We start from the raw sequence: 25,981 nt of genomic DNA on the forward strand, positions 1-25,981 counted from the left end.
TATATGGGCATTATAATCAGAGTCTTTGCTCTGATTATAATGCCCATATAATCCTGGTTTACAGAGCTTGTAAACCAGGTATCTAAGGGATGACATGATGGATTCATTTTACTAATTCCTCTCAGAGCCTTATAAAGCTCTGAGAGGATTAGTAAAATTAATGAAGGTGGAATTCTCGTTGTTATAAATAATTCCAGAACTTGGTGCCATAAATTCAAATTACAGGGCTTGAGGTTTAGATCAGATTGTAGGAAGTTTTCTTTTAGCTAGCGAGTCGTCGATTGCTGGAACAAGTTGCCCTCGCAGGTAGCTGATGCCGACTGGTTGAATAAATTCAAAGGTCAACTGGATAGTTACCTGTGTGAGAAGGGAAGCATATAATTTGTATTTTCGTATCTGTTTTGTGCTTTTTTTTTTGCCAGTGCAGCAAAAGCCTGTGGGCTTCCTTGCACTATATAGTGAATACTATTATCAAACAGATGAGTGTTATTTCCTGCATCAAATTCAGGAGTGACACTGTCATAATACTTTATCAGGTTAGTTAATTTTTTTGCTTTTATAAAACCGTGTTGTATTCCTTCCTTAGAGAACACAGTTTCTCTTTGTATGACCTCGGTAAAAAGATTAATGGTAAAAAATACCTTCCTCTAAAATTTGCATCTTTTAATTCTGCTAGTAATCTGGGTGTCCATGTAGCAAAAATATGATTTCAAGTAACCCTAACAACCAGCAATCTGGCTTTTAAACACGGAAATTGAAGTGTCAAAGCACAATGTGTCGACAGAAGTTATCCGGTCGTGGAAAGGTTCCGAAAGAACCTGTTTTAGACTTCGACCAATATGTGGTTGGGCCTCATCCAGTTAATAAAGAAAAAAAAAGAGCAACAATCCACTTTAATCGTCAACAATTGACGTTCCAGCATGGCGTAGTATATATTTTCAACAACTTGACATAACTATGCAATGACAATGGGGTTGTGTGACATCAGTCCCTCCAAAAATACGGATCGATTGGGGATGGGGGGGGGGTATAATAAACCACAAATTATAGGGTCACGGTTCGTCATACTGGAGATTATTTCTGTTATATAAGGATGCATTTCCAACCAAACACATACAAGGAGTCTAGTACACAGTTTCACGTAGATCTGTATTCCCTCTAAATAGCAGTGTATCTCATCCACCTCCAAGATATTTATGGCGTAATAATCATCCATACATAAAATCGGACAAAAAGATCGAGTATAAACATAATTCACTGGTTTAGTTTCCTCTGTGAAGAGTTTAAACAGGATTCAGAAACACAGGAGTTCTGTGAAGTCTTAAAGGGTTATCGGTAGGGTGTGTTGTAGGGAACTCGGGGCAGGTGGGACACATGCGAGCCCCTTGTTCAATTTTTGGGGATTATCCAAGCCCTTACTAAAATTTAGTACGATAAAATTTAACCGATTATTTTAACCAGAGATGACCCTTAATTGAAACTCCTCTTGAGCGAGCCCCTTTTTAACAAATTGACATCACACTCCTGGTTTGGTAAATGGTAGAGAATAAATAAAAAATAAATCTGCAGCCATTGTCAATCCACTACAGGATGGGGGCCTCCTGAAGAAGTCATGTTGAGGGAATGGACCATAATCTACCTAGTCCGGTGCTGTTTGGCAGATCGACCGTATTTAGCAGTCAGGGGCTTGAACCCCTGTCTACTCAAAGAGTATGTATGTGCTCCTGACCTCTCGGCTATGGAGGCCAAGATTACTACGGATGAATTGGCAAAAGAAAATTGGCCATAAAGTAGAGTCTTGAGGACGAATCTGCATAACTGCGCTGGGAAGAATGGTTGGGACGACTCTTCCATGTCGAATTCAGTATTACAGAACTTGTTTTGAAAACTGATTTCCGTCCTATTCAAAACGTGTAGTCTCAAGTAAACTGAATTGCAAGCATTTATTTGTAATGAAAATCGCAGTCAAAATACTATACTTTTATATTTGTATTTTGAAAATTAACTTTCCTTTTAACTGTATTTTGTGCGACCAGCAAGGTCTCAAAAGCATCATCAAAGAGGACCAAGTGCTTAAATTGTCGCAAATCTGCTTGTATATGATGCTTAGAATTTCGACACCCAGAAATGTGGTACGTGATAAACAGAAGCTTGAGAATCACCAACATGTGTACAGATCTTTATCAGTTCATTTACCAGTAATTACGATTGCTGACGTTGGGAAATCCACCATTTACAAAGCTGTTCTTAGAAACCTAGTCTTGCAAGAAATCTCATTAATGGTTATCTACATACCAAGTATGTATATAGCTATTAGTACTCTATTTCGTAAACACTACCTTAGAACAGTGTTCTTCAGTCAGGAATTATAATGGCCTTAAAAATGCACTTAAATAAATTATTTAATTAATCGTCCACCACAACACAGAACAGCAAATCAGTATTTATCTGGTTTTATATTGCTGAACGAAATTTAAACAGATACTATATTTACATCTGGCGAGATAAGTGCTCTTGGAAAAAAAGATAAAACATTTTTGCAGACACAGTTGAAATACCTCTTGGTGTTTTGAATTATATGAACTTTTATATATTTATTTCCAATAGGTAAGAAGCATTTTTTCATGGTAAACGGTGCATTGAACAATTATCTTTCTGTTTTAAGAACTATGGAGGGTCACATTTCACGCATAATCTTCGCAAATAACTATCTATATTTCAGAAGGGAATTTGCACTTAACATTCAAGCATTTAGTCCAACTATAATATATAAGGATGTTTTTGAGCAGTTTTTAAATCTGTGCAGTCATTCATTAAACATTTTAAAGTAGTGATTTTTAATCATGGCTATTGGACGCTGGTTTAGAGCGTGCAAAGGTGCTCCATTTGAAAGTGAGCATCTTTGCACATAATTTTGAAGTGGAACTACATAAAGGCAGCTTTAGTGTCTGGAGAGAAAAACTTTACGAACTGCTACTCTAGAAGTTCTTTCAAAACACTAACGACCAAAACTACTCATTTATTTCATCATAACTATTTGTTAAAGGTGTGTGCTTTTAATTCTGAAATCGAATACCAATCAAATTTTCTTTGAATTTATTTAAAACATCATTTTACAATGATAAAAAGAGGCCAGCTAGTAGAGGAATTGTAGTGGCTAGCTTAAGAGTGAAGTTCATTTCATAATAGGTTATAAAAAATTTTGCACAAATATTAAGGTTTTGGTTTTTGAATTTCTTTTAGTAGCTTCAGTTATTCGCAGTGTTGTAGCTGCTGTCCACATCTGGCTTCTGAACTTCGCTGATGATCCGTAGCCGGTTATCAACTTCATCTTTGTCTTCCTTCCAGTTCTATCCTTTGTTCGTTCCCCTCATTCCTTGCCACTACCGTACCCTTAAGGCAGATGGCAAATCCTCCCCCAAAACGTAGCTGGAGGCATTTGTATACAAACCAGTCTGCAGCTCTCTGACTCGCCCACTTTATCATATCAGCATCAATGAAAGAAGCAAATGCTGACCCTGATCAGGTCACGGCAACTTCCGGCGTTTCCCGAATGACAACACCGTCGCTGTGTCCGATCTCTGACCTGCAGAAAGATTTGCTCCCCCCTCCCCTCTATTCTGTCTTCGTGTAAGCAGGTGCTTGACCTTGATGTATACACTGTACAAGTGGAGTGCAGCCACCCGTAGCCCTGCCGACCACAGATCCTCATTATTGCCTGAGAGGGTGGCAAGGGAAAGGGAGAAGATGAAAGTAAAATAAATGCAGGTAAGATTTTGAATGACTCTCCACTCGCATACAACTCCTTTCACTTTAGAAGATTCTACGCAGTGCTACTAAACCTCCGTGCGTCTCATAATCAAAACATGAACGCAAAAGCATGATACAAATATTAAGTACATCTCTTATCACACTTGAAAAGATTTAAATAGGGTATTCCTTTTAATGTTCAACGCCATCGTTTCAAGTGGTGGCAACAGTGGATCTTGACAAGGAACTAACTGGAAAGAGCACCTTCATGCACACAGGAAATATTGTAATACGCTTGCTGGAACTGCTGTGGAATGAATTGTCCAGTTAAACTCTAATTCTGAATCCCTAGAATACGTGACAAACTTAAAGTCGAGGCTCAGTTTAGAATTTATCATTCTTTATAACTCAACGGCAAGAGGATAGGAATTATATCGTTTATGTAGGTTGAAATGACTCTTTTGTATTTTTAAGTCCCTTTTTTATATCTAGAAGTCGTTTGGACTACTGAAGTTTATATCAGTAGGCAGAGTTATGGTCGAAGAGTAACCTTTGAACTTAATATATACTGGAAAATTAGGGTAGGACTCAGAAATTATTCCCTGGAGTTGTGATCCCTCTTCATGCCACTGGATGTTCAGTGTAGGTAGGTCTGGACTGAAACGTTGTAGTTAAGAGTTACATTAAAATAATAATGTATAGAAATAAATCTATAACTTTATCAAAATTATCCAAGGGGTTCCCAACACTAGCATTTTCACCGGGACCTCCTGCATCGTAGGATCAGTCCTGTTCAAAAGCTATCCTTTGAGATCTTTTTAATGGATTCAAGTGATTAAATTAAATGTTTAGTGCGTGGAAACAATTTGGGATCACAAATCAAATACTGTAATATATACGAAAAATTTGCGTTTATAGTCTGTAAGACACAGTCTTACAAATTAAATTAAATGTCTATATAATTAATGATAGAATTCTGGATAGAGTGATATTGCAAACCTTACAAGAAAACACTTAAAGTCACAAATATTGTTTAAGATAGTGGGTCTCATGCTAATGGAATTTAATTAAGTGGAGTCTATAGTTAATGTACAAGCAAATACACCGTGAAAATAAACATTAGAAAGAGTTTTGAATCAGTGCCCACACCTGAATCAGCAAGCGAAGATAGCAAGACGGAACAGTGGGGGGTCAACTGATAGAATGGCAAGGGACGGATTGTTCCAGAGATGACAATAGGGGTACCAGCGGGGGGGCGTTCTTGTTTACTGTAAACAGAGCGGGCGTGGCGAGACGAATCAAGTAAATGGACGCAGGTGTTTTCCGGATGGGTTCCGAGCTCCAGAAATTTCTGGTCATTTCCAGAATATTCGAGAATTCTCTAGAAACGGGAGTCCTCTCTACACCGGAAGGGGCTCGACCATCGTGTCATGGGTCATAGGCAAATGAGAATGGAGACGATGATGGTCAGATAGAAATGATTGGTTGAGAAAGGGAGGGGCGTTACGAAATTTTGGGAAATAAAAAGGCAAGAGCGCGCGAGTTAGTGTGTGATAAAGTTTTTTTGGTGTGATAAAGTTTCTTTTTGGAGGCGAGAAATGTTTTTTGGTGTGATGAAGTTTTTCTGAGAGGTATATTTTAGTAGGAGTGATGAAAGTTTTTTTGGACGTATGATTAAAGTTTTTTTTCGGAGGTAGGCTCGGCAAACAGTCTCCGGAAGTAATCCACCAGTAGAACCAGTTATGGTGAGTTGACTAAGTCCTAATAGTGTTAGTAAAGCATAGCTAAGTTAGTGTAAATGGGAATTTTCTCGAGATGGAAATTAGAAGTCCGAAAGCGTCCACCAAGAGATATTTTTAGAAGGAGGACAGCGAGATAATGCTTATGGAAGAACACCGGACCGTCTTCTAGCCTACAGAAAGAAATAAAGTAATGGGGAGCGACTCCTATTGAATGACCCGGCACAGCAAAGAAGGATATGATCGGCAAAGCGAAGAGTGTTCCTGGAAGAAGTAAGCAGTCCGGAATTGGAGAAGAGCGTTTCCAAACCAATGGTGGACCCCGATGCAGAGCGGAAAGTCACAGTCCAAACATTGTATTAGCGGTAGGATTCAAATCCCCAGAAGTAAGTGATTAAACAAAGTATATACCCCTACGTAATTGCAAAGGACTGCAGGGAAGATTAGATAAATATTAAGTGAGATTTAGGGAAACATACAGTTAACTCAGTGCATGTTGTATAGATAAGCAAAGAAATATTGTAGAATTAGTTTAACGAAGGATTGATTATAGTTATGGTTTATTTGCTAATTAATTAATGGAAGGAAGTTAATAATGTTGGACGGGTTAACCTATAAAGCAGGTACAGTTGTATGTTACTTATATAATATTACTGAAGTAGAGAAATTAGTCGCTAAATGCTGAAGTTTACCTGAGAGGATGAAGAAATAAATAAACCAATGTATATTTCATTAACATGTGATTTTAATGTGTTAGGGTGAGAATAGAATAGAATAATGTGTAAAGTGGACATCAAATTCCAGAAGAAGAATTGTGTTAACCATGAAGAAGAATGTAGGATTGTGCTAGATAAGTAAATAAAAAATGTCAATTGTATTTAAGAAAGAGTTAGGTGAAACTGATCGTAGGAATGTGTTAGTTGCCGAATATTAAGAAGATGATGATAGGAGAGCCTAATGACCAGGAATGTAATCCATGCCATGTACCTATATATGAAGTGAATAATGTGTAATGAATTGCTTGATCTTTTATTTGTAATTATGTATAATAAACTAATTGTATCTAACTTAATGCAAATAGTGTTTGGTCATTTCTGAACACAGCAAAAAAAAAAAAAAAAAAATCCAAAGGAGGAGTGCACTAATATAGGAACTCCCACAGGACCGGAATTCTTCTGTGAGATAACCAGTCAGATGCAAAGTGGGGATTTTTAAGAATATAAATAATAATAAATACTATAGTAATAATATAAATAAAATAAATAAATAAAATAAATAGAAACCCCACCTCCACAAGTCGAACATTTTATCAGCTTGAATTCAAATAGTAGAATTAACAGATCACTTCGTTATTAAATGTTTATTCAAAAACGTGACCCTGCATTTTTTAGCTACATGAAAGTTTCCATCGTAGCTAGTGAATATATATGTCTAGACAATGGCGTACCCAGAAATTTCATTTGAGGAGGGAGAACTCGTATGTTCCACACTGTTAGCTTTTACAAGCATCAGAACGTGACAATACAGTTATATGATATAAAGCAGTGTTCATGGAAGGAACTTTAACGCCCTTAGCCCCTACCCGTGGATGTATCGAGGAGAGGACCTTCATACCATGGCCAAGTATGTTCGTCTTTAGAGGACTATAAGTTTCTTCCTCCTCAGGGAAAGGCGTGTCCTCCTGCAAAATAAAAAGAAAAAAGAAACGACCATAAAATATCGAGCAGCATGGATGCGATATATTGCTATCCTTAAAAACATTTTTTTTTTTGGAAAACAGTTCTATAAAAGACTTTCTGCAGTAATGGTTTGTTTTTCCACTAGCGATTGGCACTTTTCATCGGATAATTGATGTGGCATTCAAATAAGGCATTTCCATTCATATATTTGCTGCGGAACCTGTTCGTAGCTCCCCCTGGTTAAAATGATAGAAATCAAAATCGAGCATGCGGCAATAATAATAAAAATACGTCGTATCGTTTCCTGAAACAAACCTCAGAGCTGTAATTGTATTCTGAACTAGTCTGCCAGATTATTTCCAGGTCGCGTCGCAGGTCGTGTGATGTCACGGTTTCGCCCCTAGCTATGGAAGTAGGTGTGGCCGTCCACTGCAGCGTCGGAGCTGAACAATAGACAAATCGTGCAGCTATAAAGGAGTTTATAGCACAAAGGGTAAAGACATTGGAACTATATGCAAGCGGCTTCTGTTGGTGTCCCCGAGCACTGTATTGCTTACTCACGTGGCTATGTTCCCGCGCGTAATGGGTGCCTCTGCTTTGTAATGACTGTTCATGGAACAGCAATGATACGAACAGGGGTTCATAAAAGGGATAATCTCTCCATGCCGTATGGTTGATGCGATCCCTCTCATTCCTGTTGTGATCCTGCTTCTGATGAATTATTATAACGTATCCAGTGTAAATCTTACTTGCTGCATTCATCCCTATTTTGGGAATTAGCATTGCAGGATATTTAATGAATCTTCAATATTTAATAAATTACAATACTGAAATAACTTACAAAAATTACCTATATTAAATTACAGCATATTATGGATCATGAAATATTCGTACAGTATGTGAAATAGTATGAAACGATTCGAATTCAAAAAATTATAGTAATAGTAGTAATGGCAAATGATGCAAGAAAGCAAGCTTATATAGCATCGGCCAAAAAAAAAAAACATTTCACCCATACATCCATGCCCTCCAAGAATTTGTCAAGTTCTCCCTTGAATTTATTCAACCCATCCACTTCCACAACAACAGATGGAAGCTTGATCCAACAGTCAACCCACGTTTGCTGAAGGCAAACTTCTGCACACCTATCCTGTAATCATCCTTCCTCAACTCGAATTTGTTTCCTCATGTGTGTAGTCTCAGCAAGTGGAAAAATACTATTAACATTCAACTTACTAAATCCACTCAAGGCTTTAAACAGGTCAATCAAATCTCCCCACAGGTACCTAGTCTCGAGACGCTGCAATATGCGAAACTGAAGCCTTTCATGGTAAGAGCACCCATCGCGTTGTCCTTTCTGCACCAGTTCCAGCAGATATACATCATTCCTAAAGTGAGTTCGCCAGACCTGTGTACAAGCATCTAAAGATACGTACTAAAGATACGGCCTAACCATGGCTTTATACAAAGGGATAATCATCTCCTTATCCCTGTTATCAGAGTTTCTGTATACCATTGATAAAACCTCATGAGGTATCCTGGCTGCATGTCTGCACTGCTCAGAGAATTTCATGTCTGACTGCACAATTACCCTCACTTCTTTTTCATTCTCTATACCCTGAGTGTAGTACCATACAGTTGACGTTATTCTGGGGTTACTGTTAACATGACTTTGTGCATTACTTTTAAATTGTCAATGTTAAATTTCAACTACCATTTCTCAGCCCATCGACTCAATTTTCTTAGAACTTGTTGCAGTAGCCCACCCTGATGACTATCGTTACCACCCTTCCAACCTTTGTATCATTTGCAAATTTCGACATTAAGCCTAATATACCTTCATCAATAGCATTGATAAATATTGAAAACAACAATGGACCCAGCACTAAAACCTTGGGAACTCCACTAATAACATTAGTCTACGAACAGCAGTGCCCATTAATAATCACTCTCTATCTTCTTTCACTTAACCGCCCCTTTATCTATAGCAGTAACTTGTTCTTAATGCCACATTGCTCCAGTTTGTACAGCAGTCTTTTATGTGCAACGGTATAAAACGCCTTCTTGAAATCGAAGCATGTGATGTCAAAATTATTTTTTGCATCCAGTTCATTGGTTACTGCATCATAGTAACCTATCAGATAGGTTAGACAAGACCGCCCCTTTGACAAATCCATGCTGCGATTGCACTATAATTGCATGCCTGTCCAAATGGTCCTGCATTACTTCTTTAAACCGTGATTTCATTATTTTTCCTGGAACAGACGTTAAGGTAACAGGTCAGTAATTACTAATATCGCCTTTTGTTCCCCTTTATGAATTGGGGTTTCACACTTCTCCAGTCTTCAGAATCTCCCCGAATCCAAGGATGCTCTCAGAATTATGGCTAAGAGTTTGCTTACCTCCTTTGCTGCCTTCCTTAATATAACTGGATATATTCCATCCGCCCCAGGTGCCTTTTTTATGTCCATCCTCAACAATTTCTCCTCCACTTTCCTTTTTGTTATTAACAAAGGGATTTTTCTCGTCGTTAGAGTTTAATAAACTTCCGGCATCCCCTTTCCTAAAGAATTCCTCATTTGTGAATTTAGACTCAAAATACCTATTCTATTTGTCCGCAACCTGAGCAGGGTCATCAGCAATTAACCCATAGACATCAAGTGGCCCAATGTGATTTAATCCCTGTGTTCTAATTATATTTCACCATCGTTTGAAAAAAAAAAATATTGCAGTTATCATAACCATCATCACTGTCATCGTTATACTCATAGTCATTAGTTGTATTGACTGGTTTCGTATTCGGTCTTTTAGGAAGTCTTGTTCCTGAAGTTCCTCTGCAGATTTGCCATTTTCACCATTTTTTTCCAGTCGTCGACAGTTAAACGATGCAGAGCGTTCTACAATAAATTTCGTCCAGCTCTTATTTTGAAAGGTGTTTTTTTTTTTTTTTTTTTTTTTTTTTTTTAAGGTCTCCCTTCATTTGAGCTCGAATCGGTTCTGTTGGGACGTACTGAGGAAGTACATTTCTGTCACAATTTCATCGCCTTCGTGTATATATATATATATATATATATATATATATATATGTATATATATTACTACGCAGCCATGCCATAATTTCTGTTTTTTCTTGAATTAACTCCTCGGAATTTTTTTTTTTCAAGGTGGAATGATAACTTGCGTTCTTCATGATAATAATACAACCTTCTTCAAGCCTCACAGAAGTTCCCCAAACCATTCTTTAAAGCCAGTACTATTCATTCCAGGTGCTTCCGTAGCCGGGTGGGCAGGAGCAGCAGTGCATAGCATAGCATACGCTTCTTGATTAGACCGGAGTTCGAGCCCGTCACCACCAAATACGGAGGATGCGGAAAGGTCAGGGAATGACCACCGCATATCCCAGGAGCAATATGGCCTTAGTTGCTAATGCTCCTAAAAATCAAATAACAGAATTTGATTTTCAAATTCATTCCACCGTGGTCATCTCCAGTACACCTGACTGGAACAGTAATTTTGCACCTTCAATAAGTCTGTGCTGCGCTGAATTTTCGTGGTATTTAATCAAACGGGATCCTTTTCCAAAGGGAACTTTAAGACCACCAGTGAATAAGAAATTCTGCCATACGTATTTTCTCCAATGATTTTGATTGATCTACATTTCAACCAAGACAATTATTGGCCAATGACATTTTTCTTTTTTCAGGAGAATGTATTTTTCTCAAAAACTTAATCTGGTTGTAACTGTATTTTGCAGTTTCCATTAAAAACTGCCTGCCATCTTTACAGCTTTTATAATTAAGCCCCATTTTCCCCTTTCAAAATCGTTCCAGTTGAGTTATAACTGTTGATAAAATCAAATTTTTTCTTTAATTAATACTTCCATTAGTTTGTGGCGTGTGGGATATAAACCGAAATCATACAATCATTGAACTGTACAACGAATGACTTCTAGAAAATCCAATTCTGCAATCCATTTTTTTTGTGAGATTCTTGCTTGGAGACTGGATAGAAGGTCCAGCGTTGTCATGAAACTCCTCTACTGTTTTTGCATTTGCAAAATCTTTTGAATCAACGGTTTTGTGCTGAAGATATGACGACCAAAACTCTCCTAATGTTATCACAAGTTTCATATCATCTCAGAAATATGTCCATATTTGCTATAATTTCTTTTGATTGCTGTTGTCAGAATGCGACATCGTGACGCAAAGAACGCAACAGGTAAAATGGAACTTGAATTATGGTGAGAAGGGGTGGCTGGAGGAGTACGTTGTAGCTTGAGTACGGAGTGTAGAAGCTAGTGAGTGACCTTGAAGTGCCTATAAAATTTCTCTTGACCATAGTCAACTAAGCGTGTCACTTTTTCTGCTAAAAAAAAAAAAGACTGAGCATCACAGGACTGTAAATGGAAATGGACTTTTGGAAAATTAGAATTCGGATCATGTAAATTTCCGCCAGATTTCGGCACGTACAGTAACAGATTTGTGCTTAGGAGGACGGATACACCGTCCCCCTAAGCACAAATCTCGTCGTGTGCAGATCTCTAACCATGACCACATGTTGTTGGCCTACCATCTTCACTCCAACATTGTTAACTATGAGTTTCCGTAACCACCATCAATAATTAGTGTTTGATTTATTTACACTTTTGTTTTCCTTAACTTCTGAGACTTTATCATTTATTAATGGTCACCAAGAGTGCGCTCCTAATAGTTCTCTTTCGTTAGCTTTTGGGCACCAGTATAGTATGTATTATTAAATCTGAGGTGCGTGTCTCCTGAAAGATACTGGTCCTGTATACTTTGTCCATACAGAATAACTCGCAGTTAATTCCCAGTGTGTTGAAGAAATCGAGGGGAATTCATATCGGTAAGGCTAAATGATGCAAGGAAGCGAAAATTTTCTGCATCAACCAAAATAAAATAATAATAATGATAATTAATATAATAGAATATCGTACTATTCCAGTTCCCACAAGGTAATCATTCAAATATGCTTTAAACTTAGTCACACTCTGCCTCCCTCACACTGGGAGGTAATTTGTTCCAATGTTCGACAACCCACTGCCTATAGGTGAACTATGTTTCAACAACGAAGAAGAACAGACTGTCCCATTATTTTACCCAATTCCTTTAGTTCGTTATACACCTCAATTAGATCTCCGTTATAAATGTCTAATTGCCAAACTGGCAGCACTTATTCACGTTTTGACTCCAAACTCTCCGAGCAATTCCTTAATTTATTATCACCATTTCTGCTCTCGTGAACCACTTCAAGTATTTCTTGAAAACAAGGTACAGATATTCAAGACCAATATAAACAAAAATCTCCAGGCTTCTCCACACATTCACAATTCTAGAGTAGTATAGCCTTCAAGAACCTTTGGCATCATCATAACTGTTCTTGGTAATAAACGGAGTGGACCAGTGATCTTTAAGGATAATGACTGTTGAAGATATCTCACGAAAAATATAGACGAAGATGTCAAATATAATATCGCAGAAAGGCCCGTCTTAGTTGAGTGGTTAGTTGGGGAGTACAGCAGTACACGGGTTTCGGTTTGCCATGATTCGAGCGCAGTGATAGCTAAATACGGCAATGTTCTTGCGTTTGCCATCCGGAGTATTAGGCATATATTTTATTCCTCCGCGAATCCTTCCATATACGGGAATTTGAATCGGTTATTTGTATTATATTACCATAGTAAATTTCGTTTATTCAACTTATCGTTTCATTCTGGAAGTCTTTGCTTTAAGAGGTCTTTAAGCCTCATTGAGTATTTGTGCCTGTAGCTAAACAACCCCTATATCCCCGATAACCACAATTAAACGATCTCTGTGAGTCGTCAAGTCCCACTAAGCTATGCCACGACCGAATTGTTAAACTAGATTAAGTATCTTGTTAGGGTTTAATTGATATTTTTCCCGCACGCTTTCCAATCACGCATAGTAAAAGGGTCTGCACGTTTACCATAGGCACTCCTTAATCAACCGTGATTGCATTTTCTACTAGAAACCTTCCTTCCTAGAGCTGTTCAGTAAAGTGCTTTAAGCGATTTAATCGTCACAGAAAGGGCGAATAAAATTATATTTCCCAAAAACCTGTAAATGACTCTAGTTAGCTGAGATTTGTATGTAATGTGCCAGTCGTTTACCAGCCAGAGATAAACCTAAGGTGATAAATTTTACGGCAGGTCTCTAAAGCACAAGTCCTCTTGGGTAGCAAAGTTGGTATAATCATCGTTCCTCCCCGACAACAGGTGGAAAAGACCTGAGTTTGAATTTTGTCAATGACTCGAGGAATTTTTATGGGTGTTTTTCACAACTTGGCTCAGTTGGTCGGTCTCAGTCGAGGGTAGCATGGTTGATGATCCATCAAAAAACCAACAACAACCTCTAAAGCACAAAGATAATATAAAAATAAATAGGCTGCACTACTTAAAACAAATTATTGGAAATGCTGAAAGGTTGCACAGCTTACATTCCCTTCATAAGCGCATTCAGACATTCATTAGCTAACTTTTGTCCAACTGGGGTGAAGACCAATGTTCCAGCAAATATCCGGAATGGTAGTGGGGTTGCCGGTTAGTATGGTGCTGGAAAAATGTTGTTGCTATAGGGGTTCCAAAGGATGATATTTTGATCAATTGTTTCCGGTTAAGGTCTGAAAGAGGATACTTTGATTTTTTTCTGATAATATGGGGATGGACTTGAGGATAATCTTTCATAACATTCAGTTCAAAGAAGAAATAAGATGAATCTCTATCTTTTCCAGTTAGATTTCTCTGAAAAGCTACAAATCGTGCATGCTGTGTACTGTGAATGTATAAGCTTCGGCTCTGGAAAACCTCTATATATTTATATATATATATGAGAGTAAAAAAAAAAATGTACGTGTTCAAGGGCTAATTTGCATATTGTTCAGGAAAAATCCGGAATAAGTTACCGGAAAATCCAACTACTGCTGGAATCGTACTCACACATGTCAGTACCACTTGGAGGGTATAAAGAGTTTGCCTGAATTTCGTACAGGGACAAACGCCTCCTTTAGTGACACCAGTGCTAAGAGGTGTCCCTAAACTGCTTGTAACTGTCACTCCGACACATCGGTGCTACAGTCAACTGTCCGGTTCTCCGGACATGAGGCACAAGCGAATGGATTTTCCCATCATGTCGTATATCACAATACAGTACATTGTCCAAGTATTACTGAATACGCATTTTATACAGGAATATAATATGGTGCGCACCTCCATTCCTGGAGAGATTTTAATCTGCTATTCGAGGAAGCCAAACTTTACAGTAGCTGGGCATCTCCCACAGGATGGTCACCACTGAGGCCCTTGGGAAGTAGAATTCATCAACAGGGATATTCTGTTCCTGCAGTAAATGGTGTCGATTTATACGAAAGCAAGGGCTCAGTGATTGAGATTAACTGTTAATTCCTCCAGGCAACTGTGTCATAAATGGACATTCATGAGCTCGTTAAGAGCTTTATAGTTCGAAGTAATCAGATGAAACTGTTATATTATTTTGTATCATAATACTCGTATATTGAATCTAAAAACACTTTTCGAAATGCATAATGCAACAAGGTCCTTAAAAAATAATAATAAAATCAATACAGAAAGCTCGTTGAAGGGGACACTAATTCTTCCACCCTCTATTTCTTGCTTATTGGCTATTATTTATTTAAGATCCCCTTAGGGGCAGTCAAAAATCGTAATGATAACCAATACAGACAGTTGTCTGTTATTAAGCAGCATTTGAATTTCAAGTACATTATGTACCTGTTTTCAAAAAACTTTGTAATGGAAAACTATATTTATCGAGGAAGTGCTCGGTTTAGAATTCCGATTGATTAATTTATGAAGAAAAAGTTTTTCTCACTAAAGGAAATTTTAACAATTTGATGTCAAAATCTGTTTTTCAGATGATTCATGGAATTCGTCTGTGTGGGAAGAGGCAAACAAGCCAAACTACTTTAATCAAGAATCTTTAATGGAATGTTTTATCGCAGTAATCCTGTCTCAAGGACAAGTAGCAGTCACATGTCTTTGTATATTTCTCAGCTAATTACGTTACTTTATTAGTTGTTTACAAGAGTGAAGTCGTAAAGGTCTTTCAGAAATATCTAACGGTTCAATTTTAAAATGACAGACAATAGTTGAAAATTTCTTCGTGTTAAGTTTTCGTAGTTTTTTTGAGAAAAAGAAAATGTAGTTCAAAGAACGAGATTTTAATCTCCTTAATAGAGATTCTTGCAAAACGACTTTACCTGTCGTGCACAAATGTGTAAATTGGAATAATTGAAGGATCTAGAATTTAAGCCCAAAATACATACAAAAAATAAAGGAGACTTCTTTTGAAGGTTGTATTCATTTTTAGCAAGATGAAAGCCAAAGCACCCTTCTAGTCTCTGTGGCCGTTTCACGTACACGTAGAAATAATACACGTCCATAACGACATGAAAACTTAGCCAATTACGTCTTGGAAAGATAACGAAAAGTAATAAGATCTTTTTCTTTTCCCGTCTTCGGTAACCCTTAACTGAGGTGTCTTATGGTACAGCTTGGATTTAAGGATTTAAGAATAAGATGCCTAAAACAAGTCATTAGGGCTGGTTCAGAACCGGTAAACGCTTTCATTGGCGGCAACTTTTATAGTCGGCGCTTTCGCGCGTGCAAGACCGCCTACGAAAATCCACGAGCCTAATTGGTGGCACAGATGAACGCCCTGGATAAGCTTAATTAAACTTTTGACGTTAGACTTCGAATGAATGATAAACTCTGTTACCAGCCGACAGAACACGAAAGGCCATCTCATTTGGTGGGCACTTTGGACTGGCCTTTTCTGTTCTAAATATAATGACTGGAGGTCGAGTATTGGGTAACCTTGAAAAAAAGGTAATATGCGCTGCAGTGTAATACGATATCATACGTCGTACTCCACTGTTGCTATGCATCACAATACAGTTGAGTAGATACAACTGCTCTAAATATTCCGTTATGACGGTGACCCCTTTACTGTAGACCCTCTTATAGATTCTACAAACCAAAAACAATCCTTGTTTGTTAGATTAATGTTTTGTGATCATACATTGAAAATTTCTTACCAAATAAGGTAAAACGAATGATGGGACTCTTGTTTAACTCTCCCTGTTGTGGTCAAACTAATAGGAGAAAGATTCAATAAGATCTTTTATCTTTGATAGAAAATATTTTATTTTTTGTTTAAATAAATATTAGCTCGGAATTTACTATCTAATTTAACATTAGCTTAGAGCTGTCTGTTTTTAAATCCTAACTTAAAAAGTGAGAAACGTCCAAAGAAAATAGGAGCAAATATTTCCAAAAGTGCATACTAATCCTAAGTGACAAGAATTTGAACATTAGTGTTAATGATTTCTAGAGTTTGGAGAAGAAATGTTTAGTTAGTATATTGCAGCTGTACAATTTCCTGTATTCTGCGTTTAGTTGATATGTTTTGCGGGATGAAAGGTAGAATTTCGAGAGAAACATGCGTGCCTTTTTAGAGACCAAATAAAAAATTGGAAGTTTTGACAGCAGAGGGTTAGCTTGAGAAAAGAAGACTTTAAAAAGGATTAAGGAAAGGCGAATTAAGAGAGTATGAATTTATAAAGTTATACGAGTCCGTTTGAGTGGTGAGAGAACATTTTAAAGAACAATAAGCTACATTTAATTTAGCTGGCTAAATACCCGAAAAGATTCGAAATTCATATTCATTTTCTCACCACCTTTACCATCGTTAATGGTCTTTCATTTTGCAGCACGTATTTGCAGACAACCCTATTAAGGTCTGTTGGATTAGCTCTCGTACAACTGTTAAATCATTGCAGCCAGTTATGCAGTTTACGTTCCTAACGTATAATTAGTTTTTATATAAATGAAACTGTGTGTTAACTGTGCTATTTTAACACAGTTAACAGTTTTCTGTGGCTTCTGCAAATAGTAGAAGTCCAGTGGAGGTTGAAATTCCGCTTCAAACTCTTAGAATTGGCAGTTTCCATTGATTTTTGAAATACAAAATAGTTAATATTCCAGAGAGAAAATAAAAACAGTATGCCCAAGTAGTTAGAAAAACATAAACTTTAAACAGCAGTTTTATAGTGTAAAATCATAAAATCGCCCATCAAATCCAAATAGCTTCAGGTGAGTCGTTTAATTTCTATGCGTTTGATAGCAAAGCGTGCAACCTTTGAAACACACACTTTGACAAGTTGTACCAAGCAAAGGGTTACTTGTAGATGCATGCTTATCTATATATAGCGCGTGTCTGAAGAGCATCTCTCGATTCTGATACATCTTCTTGACCGATTGACATCGTTCGCAGTCCCGACAAAATCAGGCCTTTGGTTAAAGCAGGAACCGAACAAGTCATAGAGCGAAACAGCCCTCTTGTACGCTGGCCAGATTCTCGTATGGCCAGGGGCGAGGGAAAAGGAAAGGTTCCTCCCTCCTCTATTGACAACGACCTGCTTCTCACGGTCAAAGAGACGCTGTAAAAAAAAAAAAAAAAAGAGTCAGCAGGTCGGTAGCCGTGAACGCCGATTATGAACCCCCGTCACGTCCCGCTCAGAACAGGGAACTCGCCGGGGCGGAGGTCTTTTTTGTTGTTGTTGTCGAGATCTTAGTGTGTCCGTTCATGTAGGAAGGCTGCAGTGGACGCTTGTCATGCACGTGCTCACACCCTTCAGTATACATTACATTTTTTTAATGCCTTTGTCGCGTCTTACAGGGAAGCCCGCAGTTCGAGTGGGCTTTGGACCCCGTGCATGTGTCTTCTGTCTATTTCGTGAGGCACAAATTACACTTTCGAAAGCCGGAATGAATAATTCTCGAAGTTAATGGCCATCCCGAGAGTTATTCATGACTGCCAGCGAGAAGTTTCTTTGCTGCAATGAAAGTAATGTTGCTGTGGAGAAGACTTACAACGCTCCGTAAATAATTTTGACGATGGCATACGCTGCAGCCGTGACTTGTTACGGCGATTTTATGTTCTGTATGTCGTGTGTATTAACCATCCATTAAATTCACTCTCGTATAAAGCAAATCTCTGGACTTTAAATAAATCGAGTTGCTGTTAAATTGGTACCAACTTTCAATTTTTTCCTCCGGCTGGGAGGACATAAAATCCTCCCGAATTATTTATTCTTTGATGTGTGAAATAGCTGCCATCAAGTTGACACTGACGATACTTCATCTGGTGAAAGGAGATAAGAAGATGTAATTAAATGCAGTTGTGCTTCGTGTAAAGCAAATCAATGCCCTCATCGTATGTCTTGTGGATCGTAACTGGATCTGAACCATTCTGTGTGAATATACATTGATAGAATTTCTTCCAAGTTTATTCCAAAGATGTTAAATTAAAAAAAAAAAAAAAAGAGGAATATCTGTAAAACTTAAGTTTACGTATCTATTCTGTTCATTAAGAAAGGGTTATTATAAATAAATCAGAATAAATACACTACTAGATTTCAAATTTTTGGAAGGCTTATCAATTTGATATTTTTGTAATTAGGGACCGATTTAAAGGGCCACAGAACTGATCACAGATCGACCAGGGTGCTGGCTGATGTGCTAGGGGAAGAAGGCACTTGGAGGATTTCTGGTCATCTAAAAGAATCTGGCGCCCCCAGATGATATCCAAGCTAACGCCAGCCCTGCTCATTTTATGTTACTCATAAAATGAGGACAGTTTTTTGAGGATGTGAAATCCTCAATAAAAATGTGCCATTTAGGATTAGCAGTTTTAATTTTTATAATCAGAACCAGTAATAATTAATGACATCATCAGCCAGTTTGTGAAACACTCTACACATTTAATTTAGAGTAATTTTCATATAAATGAAATACCAAACACAACATCGCAATGCATGAAGGGATCGTAACGGATGGATGGATAACATATAAGGGGATGGGGGAAAAAGAGATTACTTTGACAGCATTTACTGAAAATATGAATATAAGAAGGAGAGGAAATTGCGTTGCTCATTGCATTGCGTTATCTTTTCGTTCTGTTGTAACAGGAACTGCAATAAAGACAATTAATCAACAACTGTCGTGTTTTCATTTTCAGTGTTGGAATTCAGTGAGTACGAGATACGCAAGAATAACTTGTTGCTGCAGAGTATAGGATGATGTAATGCAGTCTTGGATTGCTTTAGTATTTTTATTTTTCTCCTTTTAATATGTACATAATGAACAAACAAACTTTATTTATCTACAGACCTTGCATTTTTCTGAAATAGATCTTCATTTTTCTTAGAAGTTTTGAATTATTGCATTGTTTCATAATGTTCATTAATATTAAGTAATATTAATTCATAAAATCATTGTAAAAACTATTTTACAATGATTTACAACCCCTCTGACGATGTTGCTGTTCTAGAATATGAATACAAGATTCATTTTTGATTTATCTAAGTTGGGGATGAAAAACCTTTTAACAAAAAATTAAATATATTTTTTTGTATTGCGAGGAGTCCGTCAGACCAGGCGCCACGGATGTAGCATTAAGTTACTGTACTGTATTTTTCATTTAATTGACTTCCATGATTTAAACAAACATCATTTGATTTCTGCAGAAGTAAACAGCGATCTTCAGCGTGTAGGGCAACTCAAGAGAAGCTCACATTACGTGCATTACAACATAACCCAGGGTGATTTAAACTGCAGTGCCATGTTGTTATAAACACTGGAATAATAATGGACCTAATGGCGATTTCAGAACCACTTTGGTTTTTAAACTAGATTACAGAGTACCATTTAATATTTCATGAGGTAGGTACAGTAAGAAATATAATCGTGTAGCCATCTAAGTAGAAAGAAAAAAATTCCATAGCGTGCCAGTTCTTAGAGGAAAGGGTTTTATAGAATTAAACCTTGTTTAAAGATAATTCAGCACTCAAAATCTAAGTTGGTATTATTATGTTTATTTCAGAATTAGAAATATGTAAGGACAGTGTATACCACATCAACCCATTTATGGTATCAATTTTCATGTATGTATTTTGCCGAAATAAAGCCAAGTTGGTAGAAACGGGCTCTTTAGGGGTACCGTGTTGCACATGATGAGAGAGATAGGACAGTTACCGATGTACGAAAGGTGTTTGAAAGGTTCGTCGCCTGAGTATGAAAGGATAGGTACAGTGTTAGAAATTTCTTTACTTAATACATAACATTTCAAATAGTAACTCACCAAGTTTCATGCAGGTTCAATTATATCTTAATTTAATTACACATCCTGAAGTCAAAGTTGTGTGAATGAGGAAAGATGGACAAAATCAGTCAGCGTGCAGTCGACCAATATTTGGGCAAAAAAGGGACTAATGCCAAAAGCAATTCATTAGGATATCATTACGACGTTGGAGGGGATGAGGAGAGAATGGAGAAGAGTGGGCAGCAGAATTTAAACGAGGGAGGGAGAGCCTGAAAGATGACCCATGCTGTGGAAGACCTGTAGCTTCCATCACTCCAGAAGATGTTTGAGAGTGGGCATGAGTTGGTGATGAGTGATCGCCGAGTGACAGTGCGGTAAATTACCAGAATCTTGGGATTATCATCCGAACGTGTGACTACATAATAACAGAGCTTCTCGCTGTGAACAATTGTCCTCACAATGTGTCCCAAAGTTGTTGAAAGCACATCAAAAATTCACAAGAGTCAAGTTGCCAAGTTAAGTGAACATTGCCATCGTTTTCAAGCAGACAAAGAACATTTCTAGGCAAGGTTTGTGACCGTGGGTTCATCACCTTCAACCAGAGACACAGAAGTAGTACAAACAGTGGAAATACAGCTGTTCTCCCCTCCAAAAAAGCCAAGTCAATTCCTTCTGTGACAAGCTCAATGCATCGGCTTTTTAGGATGCTGATGGAGCATTGGTGAATTACCTTCAGAAAGGCCAGACTGTCACAGGGACATGAGGCGTTTGCATGAAAACATCCAAGATAAACGCCGAGGAAAACTCAAAGGATCTTGTTCCACCAGGAAAACGCGCATTCTCATAGGTCTATCATTGCCATGGCTGCATGTGTGCATCTTTAAAATCGTGGTCTATAGTCCATAATAAACAGATCTAGCACCATTGAGTTTTCGCCTATTTTCTAATTTGAAAAAATTACTTGACTGACATTTGTTTTCCATTGACAGTGATGTCATTCTGCAGTGGATGCATTCCTAGAAGCTCAAGAGAAATTTTCTTTGCAGCTGGAATCAACTCATTTCAGCAAAGGGAGTTGAAAAATAACATGTTAGCAAACTTCTCAAACAAGCCTTTCATACTCAGGCTATGAACTTTTAAAATGCCCCTGGTATTACTGTATCAAATAATACAGCGGTGACTGCATTTAGATGAATAATGGAACTTTTTTTTTCAGCTGCTTCGAATTTATTTTACAGATAATTGTGTGTGTTCGTCGGTCGATTTGGGTAGGTGAGGGGGGAAAGCACGCAGCCCTCAATGGACTTGTCCCCTGAACTAAATCCTCATTTTACTTCTCTCTCTCTCTCTCTCTCTCTCTCTCTCTCTCTCTCTCTCTCTCTCTCTCTCTCTTTGTGGTCTCTGTCAGGAAGCTCAGGCCACCCTGGCAGAAACCAGCCAGAGATTTTGGGACTGCCTGTCTACCTACCAGAGGTTAGTGGTGGGCAACGTGGAGTCCAATCAGGGGGGCCGCGGCGAAAAGCCAGATGACAACACGACCCAACACTACACCATAAAACAACGCACTACTCACACTTCTGACTTTCACAGAGTATTGTTTTACCGCACAGAGTATACGGCGCAGCTGTGGGAAACCACCGGAAGTTCCCCCAACCCAAACACTATGCCACTATGGACTCGTCCCAAGGTCGACTGATATTACTTATGTCGATTTTTAAATTTAGAAGAACCTTACAATTCTTCATTTGGTGATTTATTAAAATGTAAAAGAACGTTTTAATTAAATTTTGCCAATTAAATTTCAATAAATTTAATTGCTGTTGTAGCAAGGAACGCAGAAGATGCAAAACAAATTTTAATGAAGATACGTCAAACAGATGTTTGTTGAAACTGAACGTTTAAGCTTGCAGGCAGCAATAGCAGTCTGAAAAGAAATCTTTATTGTAATGAATATTTGGTTATCTGCCTTTTCTGTTTTTTATTTAATTATTCTATTTAATTTGTTTCATTCCCTCTTATTACTTTCACTTATTTAAATTTGTATTAAGACGGCGCAATTTATAATTACTGTTGTATTTCCCAACAAGGCTGAGAACTTGCTGAAGCCATTTCCCCATCTGTTTGAAGTGGAATAAAACACTCTTAAATGCCCATTTTGCAGTTTGCAAAACAGTGGCGTAACAATGAATGAGTCGAACCCTCCCAAAGCATCGCTGGTGTAGAAAAAAACCCCATGATTTTCCACAATCACAGGTATTTCGACAGTTGGTATCACAGTGCAAGATCATATATATATGTGATGCATACCTGAACACACTGTTTCCTGGGGTGGATCAGAAGAGTAGGAGGACCGATTTTGTGGCCCCACGATCCCTGATGTGGCTTTTTTACTTTTTACTCTCTGGGAATTGAATTGACTTGTTGAAGAGTTTTTAGACGCATCAACAACTTAGGGTACATTGGTCAGTTTATAATATGTCTATATGCGTTCATTCTGTGGTCGATTTGCTGTTTGCTGGACGAAAACCCCGAGTTTCCGGGGTTTTCTCTGCTATCCTCACCTGAGACCGACTAACTCATCCACGTTCTGAAAAATACCCATAAAAATTCCTGGCGTTATTGAAGGGATTCGAACTCAGATGTTTTCCATCTGTGTGTTGAGGACACTGATAATACCAGTTATGCTGCCAAGGAGTGCCCTCTGGGAATTCGTGAAAGGCCAGGTGTATGTTCCACCTATGCCACGAGTGATTACGGAAGTTAAAGCACTTGCGAAGCAATTGGCCGCCTCAACAGAGATGTTGAGGCGGCCAATTTTTTTTCCGAATGTGGAAGGAATTGGATTATAGGTGGGACATGTGCAGAGTAACCAAAGATGCACACAACTAATTAAAACTTGAGGATATCCTCTATTAACTGGACGTGGTTTCAGGTTTGTATCATGTACCTTATTCACACTAACTTTTTACTTTTGCAAATGTGGTTTGCGGATAACCTATATTAAAATGCTCTCAAATATTTAAACCGAGTCTGGCCAGGCACTTTCTAGTGACCTTCCTTTCGCTGAAAATTAGTTTTAGCTTTCTGGTCCTCTAAAATCTGCGAATGTATAAAACACAAAAATCCTAACATTAAATGAAACAATATATCCAGCTTATGCACAGGGCATATGTAATGTAGTAACGGCTACTTCATAAAATTAACTAAATCGGACCGATTAATTAAAATATAGACGTTATTTAATGAACATAATTTTAAAAAACTACTTTGGCATTGATTTTGTAGGTTGACAATAAGCTGGGGGATCAGAATAAATCTGGTTTGGTTAAAAGATTTTAAATAATGGAAGTACTTCATTGGTACCAAATTGGTATTTATTTCATGCGCAACAACCTTATTCTTTCATATGAAAAAGATAAACCTTCTGACTTTAATGTAGCTCTGAATTTTGTAGAGTACTAGAAGAGCATTCTTTAAAAAAAACAATGGTAGTTACTTACTTTAACTGCACAGACAGGAAATGTCAAACAGAAATGTAGTAGGCTCACAAGATCAATTCTTTTGATCTTGTTTTAATAAAAATATATTTCGAAACGATAACATTTTACCAAGATTGTCTTTATTTCTAAGTGTTTGTTAAACGATTTAAGAGCAAATTGCTGTTTTTTTTTTTTTTTTTTTTAAACATTTTTAATAATTTTGACAAACTCTCTCTTTTCGGGCTATCAATGCATCTTCGATGAGTAATATAATTAATAAATCATTGTATAAAATTATATTTGCGCAATATCCAATTTGTAATGCATGAGTTTGGAAAATAGGGTATTACACATGACTTCTTTGTCTAAATGCACTTCGCTTAAAAGTAACAAAAACTTCGATAATGAGCATGTCTGTCTGGTATTGAATTATTGCAGAGTAACAAAATCGTTTTCCACAAAAAAAAAAAAAAAAAAAAACCTGAAACCAGAGTGAAATTTTCTTTCTGCTATTAAAGTAATAAAAGTAATATGCGACATTATTGTTCTGCTTTATCGTACTTTTAATGATTGAAATAAAGATAAATAATTTACAAAAAAGTATCGATGGAACAATGCATTGCTGATAATATTATTAAAGCTATTCTGCAAGACTGTTGCTTTCCTGTAAATGTCGCTTCTCTGCATAACGAAAGTGTAATGTGGAGAAACGGTAACACTAAGTACAATTAACAACAAACCCAGCCAGTTGAAATTTCACTATGATTTTTGTTTTCACATAATAAAACATTAAAAAAGCAGAAGCAGTTCTTCTGAAATGAAAATGATCATGTATAAAGGAAGAAATCCTGTATAATAAATCATTAAAATTTAGTTATTTCAATCCTAGATTTAGATTCGATTCGGTCGAGCATCACCATGTTTTTTTTTTTTTTTTCATAAAAAGAGTGATGCTTTCATACAAGTCCTCGATGACACCCAAATTTCTAGAAAAGACTTCATAGTTGGGAATAAACCTGGTGACTAATCTTTCTTGGTACACATAAGCATATCACAAATATTGCTACCTGTGTATAAAATAGATTTTCTTTTTAACAGCTACTGACTGTATATATCTCAAATGCATCCTACCGTAGAATACCTGGTATGGTGCCTCCGAATCTCTCTCTCTCCCTTAAACTCCTATACCAGACATGTCAAAGTAGCGGGCCCTGTGCAACCTTCAAGCGTTTGTAGTGAGCATACCTCCCAAGTGTTGTCAACTTTCAGAGATTAACAGTGTTAAGCCTATAAGAAAATAAGATAAATGATCATATTTAAAGAAGATACACTAATGCACGATTGAAATAAAATTCTACACTTATACTGACCTTCTTATATGTCGATGGTCATGAGAACGCGTACTTTTGTGCAAAGGGGAAATACGTTAAAATATTTGATATTTCTCTCTCAGTAATGTCACCGATGTGTAGTGTTGTGCGTGCTTACTAGTACGGCCCATGAACACTTAACGAGAGGATACTGAAATTAACCAATGACTCATCTCTTACAAACCCTTTCCACTCTTTACTACAAGGTGGACGTTCAGTTTCTGATGCATGCCTCGTCGTAATATACATTTCGTTAGTACTGTTATTCCGAACTGGCATCTGTACGTTCTCTACTATTTTCCAAGCCAGTTCGAATATTTGCTTAGACAAATGTTCGAACTGGCTAGGAACAATAGTTGAACAGTGAATGGCGGAACAACAGCTATCCACTGTGCAATTAACTAAAACTTGTTATTTAGCATCCATTTGCTAATTTTCAGTTGAATATCGGCGAGAAAGCCAAATTATTTTAAGAAAACTATAAAGTCCCTTAACTGCAGTATAAACAGAAATTTTATATTTTTGTATCTGTAAGGCAAGCGTTGCCTTATCGATGATATATTTTAATTTACTATTATATTTCATATTTTTATCTATTAAATTAATTTATTATTTAAATGTACAGGTAATAGAATTCGCCAAATGCAGCAATCTGGCCTTTGCGTTTATCTTTGTTCCTACAGCATGTTCTGATAGAGAAAAATGTGGCTCACAACTTAGTACGAATGAAGCAAAGCCATTTTATCTTGTCAAGGGGTATTGGTTCGAATTTCAGCACGGTCTAGT

General features: G+C 37.3%; 1 protein-coding gene across 1 annotated transcript in view; it reads right to left on the reverse strand.

The window, feature by feature from the left end:
* Positions 1 to 6,981: 6,981 nt before the first annotated feature.
* Positions 6,982 to 25,981, reverse strand: part of LOC150089407 (ribosomal RNA processing protein 1 homolog A-like) — a 386,532-nt gene continuing 367,532 nt past the window's right edge. The window contains exon 11 of the mRNA XM_090389971.1: positions 6,982 to 7,170. Coding sequence (XP_090246097.1) covers positions 6,982 to 7,170 — 189 coding nt within the window. The remainder of the gene's footprint in view (positions 7,171 to 25,981) is intronic.

Source organism: Mastigoproctus giganteus, chromosome 2, assembly GCF_048544385.1.
Source record: "Mastigoproctus giganteus isolate SK-2022 chromosome 2, ASM4854438v1, whole genome shotgun sequence".
Taxonomy (NCBI): Eukaryota; Metazoa; Arthropoda; class Arachnida; order Uropygi; family Thelyphonidae; genus Mastigoproctus; species Mastigoproctus giganteus.